Source organism: Scyliorhinus canicula, chromosome 2, assembly GCF_902713615.1.
Source record: "Scyliorhinus canicula chromosome 2, sScyCan1.1, whole genome shotgun sequence".
Classification (NCBI taxonomy): domain Eukaryota; kingdom Metazoa; phylum Chordata; class Chondrichthyes; order Carcharhiniformes; family Scyliorhinidae; genus Scyliorhinus; species Scyliorhinus canicula.
In genome coordinates this window covers 207,688,144-207,695,647 of record NC_052147.1, presented here as the reverse complement: position 1 = coordinate 207,695,647, position 7,504 = coordinate 207,688,144, and the positions used below count along the sequence as shown (strand labels likewise).

The 7,504-nt window shown below is 49.8% G+C and overlaps 1 protein-coding gene across 4 annotated transcripts in view; it reads right to left on the bottom strand.

The window, feature by feature from the left end:
• Positions 1-2,584: 2,584 nt before the first annotated feature.
• Positions 2,585-7,504, bottom strand: part of klhl23 (kelch-like family member 23) — a 16,980-nt gene continuing 12,060 nt past the window's right edge. For 2 of the 4 annotated variants that reach the window (XM_038789462.1, XM_038789460.1), the window contains exons 3-4: positions 5,683-5,850; positions 2,587-4,158 (exon numbers count right to left, since the gene is read on the bottom strand). In XM_038789462.1, coding sequence (XP_038645390.1) covers positions 3,848-4,158; positions 5,683-5,850 — 479 coding nt within the window. In that variant the 3' untranslated portion in view covers positions 2,587-3,847. Of the gene's footprint in view, positions 4,159-5,682; positions 5,851-7,504 lie in introns of all 4 variants that reach the window. The other 2 variants (XM_038789464.1, XM_038789463.1) reach the window with 2 other exon arrangements.

The window sequence follows — 7,504 nt, the reverse complement described above, 5'->3', positions numbered from 1 at the left end:
AGGTGCTGTCCTTTCCTGGTCTGCTGCCCCTGGGGTTGTAGGATAAGGTGCTGTTGAGAACATGTGGTCGTGATTTGCTGGCCCCCCGCGCATCCCCGCACCGATCCTTCACTCCCTCAAGGGATGATATAGGGGAGGAGAAGGTGTCCGAGGTCTCCAAGGAGTTGATGGATTGGGTGGGGTCCCTGGTGGGGGTATAAATTGCAAGTTGGAGGTGGAGCTGAGATGGGAGGTGGGGGCCGAGGCCTGTGGCGGGTGAATGCGTCCTTGTCGTGTGTGAGGCTAAGCCTCATTCAGTTTAAGATAATACATAGGGCGCATATGACGGTAGCAAGGATGAGTAGGTTCCTTGAGGGAGTGAAGGATCGGTGTGGAGGGTGCGTGGGGGCCCGCAAATTACGACCACATGTTCTGAGCATGTCCAAGATTGAAAGGGTTCCGGCAGGGGTTTTGCGGACCTACTGTCCGATGTGATGGGGTTGGAGATGGCCCCATGTCCAGAGGTGGCGATATTTGGGGGTCCCAAGAGTTCAAGGGATGAGAGAGGCTGATGTTTTGGCCTTTGCCTCCCTGATAGCCTGGAGACGGATCTTGCTCGAGGGGTGGGACTCGGAGCTGCCAAAAGCGGGGATGTGGGTGAGGGACCTGAAGGAATTCCTGAGGCTGGAGAAGGTTAAGTTCGTCTTGAGGGGTGCCAGAGTATACCTTACTGTAGTGGTTGATGCTCCTGGATGTGAAAGGGCAGGGTAGGATTGGATATATATACGGGTGTCTAGGGAAGCAGGGGGAGGATTGAGGAGAAATGGGAGGAGGAGCTGGGGGGGGGGGGGTGGTGCGGAAGATAGGATGGGGTCTGGAGTGAGGCAATGCATAGGGTGAATTCGACCTCCTCATGCACAAGGATGAGTTTGATTCAGTTTAATGTGGTGCATAGGGTGCATATGACTCGGGCAAGGATGAGTGGGTTCTTCCAGGGGCAGACGAGTGCGGGAAATGTGGGTGAGGACCAGCAAATCATGCACACATGTTCTGGGGCTGTGAGAAGTTGGAGAGATACTGGGAGGGGGTGTTTGGTACATTATCAAAGATTGTGGGGGTAGAGGCCGGGCTGGATCCTATGGTGTTGATTTTTGGGCTGGTGGAAATGCCGGAGCTGATGGAGGGAAGGAAGGCCAACGTTCCTTGATTTATTTATGTTTTTGTACCTTTGAATTTGTTTGGAATAAAATGCATTTTTAAAAAAAGTTTGTCTTGAGGGGTCAGCGGATGGGTTCACTCCGAGGTGGAAGCTGTTTATTGATTTCTTTAAGTAGGTTTGAGGGGTAAGTGGGGGGAGGGGTAAGGGGGATAAAATGGGGAAGGGGTGGTATTAGGGGAGCAGGGGGGAGTGGGTGTTGGTGGTTTATGATGTTTAGTTGTTCTTCTGCTTTTGTTTGTTCTTATGAAAATGCCTTGAAAAAAATATTTTAATTAAAAAAGAGGCAAAAGGGAGGGATTAATTTAAAACAACCACAACCACTAGAGAAAAGGTACCTGGAAAACTATTAGAACTAAAGGCTAACAAGTCCTCTTGACCAGGTGGCTTTCATTCGAGGATCTTAAAAGAAGTGGCTGCAGATATAACAAATGGATTGGTTGTGATCTTCCAAAATTTCTTATATTCTGGAAAGTTCCAAGTGGATTGGAAAATCACAAATGTGACACCACTATTCAAAAAAGGCGGCAGGCACAAAGTAAAAATTACAGACCCGTTAGCGTAACATCTGTCAGAGAGAGAATGCTGCAATCCATCATTAAGGATCCATTATTAATAATATTTAAAATTATTAACAAAATCAGACAGATTCAACATGGTTTCGTGAAAGGGAAATCATGAGTGACCGATTTATTAGTTATTTGAGGAAGTAACAAATAAAGGGAGGCAGTGGCGTAGTGGTATTGTCATTGAGCTAGTAATCCAGAGACTCAGGGTCATGCTCTGGGGTTGAAATCCAGCAAAGGCAGATAGTGAAATTTGAACTCAATAAAAATCTAGAATTAAAAGTCTAAAAGTGACGATTGCCATAAAAAGCCATCTGATTCATTAATGCATTTTAGGGAAGGAAATCTGTCATCCTTACCTTGTCTGGCCTACATGTGACTCCAGATTCACAGCAATGTGACTAACTCTTAAATGCCCTCAAGGATGAGCAATACATGCTGGCCCAACCAGTGATGCCTACATCCCATGGAAGAACAAAATAAAAGTGGATAAAGGGGAAGCTGTAGATGTGATGTATTTGGATTTCTAAAAGACATTTGACAAGGTTCCACATTAAAGAGTACTTCACAAAATAAGAGCACATGATGTAGGGAGTAACATATCAGCATGGAGAGAAGATTATTAGCCAACATAAAGCAGAGAGTTGGCATACATGGGTAATTTTCAGGTGGACAGCATGGCAGCACAGTGGTTAGCACTGTTGCTTCACAGCTCCAGGGTCCCAGATTCGATTCCCGCCTTGGGTCACTGTCCACACGGGGTCTGCTTGTTCTCCTCATGTTTGCGAGGGTTTCCTCCGGGTGCTCCGGTTTCCTCCCACAGTCCAAAGATGTGCAGGTTAGGTGGATTGGCCATGATAAATTGTCCTTAGTGTCCAAAAACGTCAGGTGGGGTTACTGGGTTACGGGGACACGGTGGAGGTGTGGGCTTTAGTAGGATGCTTTTCCCAAGGGCTGGTGCAGACAAGTCTACAAAGAGATTAAGAGTGTGGGCAAAGATCTGGCAGATGGAGTATAATGTGGGAAAGTGTGAACTTGTCCACTTTGGCAGGAAGTATCGAAAAGCAGTTCAAAGGGACCAATTACTGAGACTAATTTTTAATTCCAGATTTTATGAACCAAATTCCATCAGCTGCTATAGTGAGATTTAAACTCGAGTCCCCAGTGCATCAACGTGGGCCTCTGGATTACTAGTTCACTGACATTACCACTATGCCACTATCACTCCATTATTCACAAACATGTGATGCCTCTGAACGATTAATAAAATATTGAATTATGTGATGTAAATAGGAAGCAAGCAATCAAGGACCAATACTGAATGTGCTGTGCTGCATTGGTGACTTGATCGCTTACATATTCTCAGACCTCCCTAGGGGCTGGTTTAGCTCACTAGGGGCTGGTTCAGCTCACTGGGCTAAACCGCTGGTTTTTAAAGCAGGCCAAGCAGGCCAGCAGCACGGTTCAATTCCCGTACCAGCCTCCCCGGACAGGCGCCGGAATGTGGCGACTAGGGGCTTTTCACAGTAACTTCATTGAAGCCTACTCGTGACAATAAGCGATTTTCATTTCATTTTTCACTTATGGAATAATTCCCAGAGAAGTGATTCCACCATTTGACATTCTAACAGCAAGCTGTGCTCACTGGAGATATTTTTAAGCAAACTGTAGGCACATAGTCCCATAATGAGTTCCCTGTGAGCATAGTTCCTCCAAAGGGAACACAAAACAACCTCATATTTTGTAGCCTTTCCACTGAATTTCTTTCTATTTTATTTATAGCAAATTCAGGCTTTCACTCGTCACAACTTATTTTAACAACACAGAAAATAGGAACAGAAGTAGACCACATGATTCATCAAGCCTGCTGAATCACTCAGTGAGATCACGGTTCAACTTCTTCATTAATTCCCCTTTTCCCGTCTATCCCCATATCCCTAGACTTTCTTTTTGCCCACAAAATGTGTGGGTCATGGTTATTTTTGAGGATGAAATAACTGTCATAACTTATCATCACCTGTGATACATTCTCTAGTTTATCCACTAGTCTACATCACTTCAGATTGTAAATACAATATCATTATGCTTATACATTATATACACTTACACAGCCATGTGAACGCATCACACCAGGCAGATTCCCTATTATTTCCCAAGAATCTTGTTCAGGGTCATATTTCTCAACACTCTGAAGGTAAATTCCCTTTGAATAAGAATATCCACCTGTAACGTAAATGCATCCATTCATCACCAGTGCAGCACATTCCATCCGTCTTTCATTCATTTGTGCTATCTGTTTCCATTCGTTTTTTTCTATGTCATAACAATCGGTAATAGTTGTTTGGCCACCAACAAGGTAGATCTTGTTATATAAAGTCACGGAGCACAACCCGTACTCTAGAAAAAAAACAACATATCTAAGTTCTCGAGCTGAACATTATGGGTCCTGCCTGATGTATTTTCAGTGTGGGGTGGCACATAAAATATGACTGTCTTCCTGCCCACCCACAAACCATTGCCCGTGATAGGAGGGAGTTGGGTAAGGTGCCCCAAAATCCATCCATCCATAGGTTTTTAAAGGTCCTTAAGTTGGAAAGGCTGTGGGGGTGCACAGGGTACATGAGGGTGAGCGGGGGGGGGGGGGGGGGGGGGGGGGGGGGAGACCTTGATCCTGATCAGGACAAGGGTCTGAGAGGGTGGCAAACCCTCTCCTTCCCAAGCTCCAAACAGGCTAACCTGCTAAGCTACTTGCTCTGTCCCTGGCCTCTTCCACCGGCCTCAGAATTGGCCCCTTAAGGATCTCAGTTGGGGTGCGGATGGGCGGGCTTGCCTGTGCTCATAACATTTCAGACAGATCAGGGCTGGGCAGGTAGGTGGTAAGAAGGCCATTTGGGAATTTTATAGAGCCCCCGCGTGCAAACCCATTGGTGGGGGTCTGTGAAATTCTGCCCTAATTTACACTTCTTGGGTGGGATTCTCCCCTCCCCGGCGTGACGGGGGGTCCCGGCGTATGGGAGTGGCGCCAACCACTCCTGGGTCGGGCCTCCCCAAAGGTGGGGAATTCGCCGCACCTTTGGGGGCTAGCCCCGCGCCGGAGCGGTTGGCACCAGAAGACTGGCGCAAAAAACCGGCGCCCCCGGCAGCGGGGCTGGCCGAAAGGCTTTCGCCGGTCGGCGCATGCGCCGGCGGTGACGTCAGCGGCCAGCTGCCGCTGACGTCACCACCGGCGCATGCGCGATGTGGGTTTCTCTTCCGCTTCCGCCATGGCGGAGGCCATGGCGGCCGCAGGAGGAGAAAGAAGTGCATCCAGGGCACTGGCCTGGAGTCTGAGCGGGGGGCCCCAATCGCGGACCAGGCCACCGTGGGGGCACCCCCCAGGGTCCGATCGCCCCCCGCCTGGGGGTCCTGCTGGGGGTCGGAGAATTTCGCCCCTGATTTCAACTCTGTATGCTTCTTTAACCTGATTGGCTGCAAAAATACACCATCGCTTGCCCTCAACACAGATTTCCACAAGTTCCAGTGCAAAAGCACATGGAAAAGGGGACACAATCTTGCCCATAGAACTGTAGAATTCCTTCAGTGCAGAAGAAGGCCATTCGGCCCATCAAGGTGTACCAATTCTCTGAAAGAGCACTTTACCCAGGCCTACTCCACCGCCCTATCCCTGTAATCCCATCTAATATGCACATCTTTGGGCACTAAGGGGCAATTTAGCAGGGCCAATCTACCTAACCTGCACTTCTTTGGACTGTGGGAGACATAGACAGTCACCCAAAGCTGGAATTGAACCCGGGACCCTGGCGCAATGAGGAGCAGTGCTAACCACTATGCCACCGTGCTGCTCATTTTATGCAGCAGATCCCAAAAGTGAAAAAGTTTTATTACAATTAATTATAATTTATTAAAAATGTTGTAATGTACCTGGGTGCGGAGTAATGGTTACCACCGTCCATTCATTAAGGTCCAATCTGTAGCTTTGAATTTTATCATAGGTAGAGCTTCCTCGGTAACCATGGTGACCTCCAGTTACATAGACGACATCCTGGAGGGCACAAGCTGTTGCATTTCCAACCCCTATCCATGAGATTTCTATTAGTAACAGTACAGAGATAGAACTAAAACCTTGTTGAGAGAATAGTGACTCCAACATTATATTTCTTTTTTTTTAAATTTTAGAGTACCCAATTATTTTTTTCCGATTAAGGGGCAATTTAGTGTGACCAATTCACCTATTCTGCACATTTTTGGGTTGTGGGGGCGAAACCCACGCAAACACGGGGAGAATGTGCAAACTCCACACGGACAGTGACCCAGAGCCGGGATCGAACCTGGGACCTCGGCGCCGTGAGGCAGCTGTGCTAACCACTAGGCCACTGTGCTGCCCTAACAGTATATTTAAATGAATATAAACTGGGTTTTAAGTGCTGATCCAACGATGTAATTGCTTTTAAACTGAAATATATCTCTATCAAAATATTCAAAACAATAAATGTAGACATTGGGCAGAATCGTTTGGACCTAGTCCCTACCAGAATGGTGGGATCATCAGGCTCAGGAACCTGGGGCACGATTCTCCGCACCCGCGGAAAATCGTGAAGTCGACCGTGAAAACGGCCGAATTTGCCGACGGCCCGACACGGCCCCGTTCCCGAGGTATTCACGCCCGGGAAATAGGCTAGGAACGGGGCAGCGGCAATTACGTTCCAGATGACGTCGGAACGCGGCGACGCCACGAACACGGCCACGTGATGCCGCCCGATGTCGTAAAAAGGCGCGGATGAGCACAGGAACGGGACGGGAAACATGTCGGAGCCACGGAGGGCAGCACCGAGGTTTGCTGAGGCCGACATAGAAACGCTCCTCGATGAGGTGGAGCAGAGGAGGGGCATCATCTGCCTGAGAAGAGGGCGTCACCACCCTGCCAGCGCGGTGCGCCAGGCCTGGCGAGAGGTAGCTGCTGCCGTCAGTGCTGTGGGCCCGACCCCTCGCTCTGGGGAGCAGTGCCGTAAAAAGCTGCACAACCTCACCAGGGCTGCCAGGGTAAGTGCCAAGAGGGTGCCCCCGGGTCACAACCATCCCTCCCCCCAATTTACTTAATCACCCACCTCCCTCCCTGGCACGGGGGGGGGGGGGGGGGGGTGGAGGGGGATTGGGGCAGAGTGAGTGGAGGGTGGTTCACTAAGTTGTCACAGACCCAGCGCTCTGGCCCTCCTGGAGAGATGCAATGGTCTTGTTACAACTTGACCCCCAAACTGTGCCAGTATCTGAATGGCCTGCTGATACCTGCCGTATTGTAATGATCTACCTATGCCCCCTCCCCCAACAGGACAAGACCGCTAACAACACTCGTGAGCGGAACAAGACTGGAGGGGGTTCGCCCATCCTGCACCCCCTCACCACGTTTGAGCAGAGGGCACTGGACCTTGTTGGGGGATCTGCCACCCGGGAGATCGCGCAATGCGAGGTTGGCGGAGCTGCAACATGTGAGTCAACCCTGCATGACAAACCCCCCCCCATCCTCTGTCCCTTCACACACCCTGCCCACTGGGACACCCTCCCCATCCTCTGTCCCTTCACACCCTGCCCACTGGGACACCTCCCCCATCCTCTGTCCCTTCACACCCTGCCCACTGGGACACCTCCCCCATCCTCTGTCCCTTCACACCCTGCCCACTGGGACACCTCCCCCATCCTCTGTCCCTTCACACCCTGCCCACTGGGACACCTCCCCCATCCTCACACT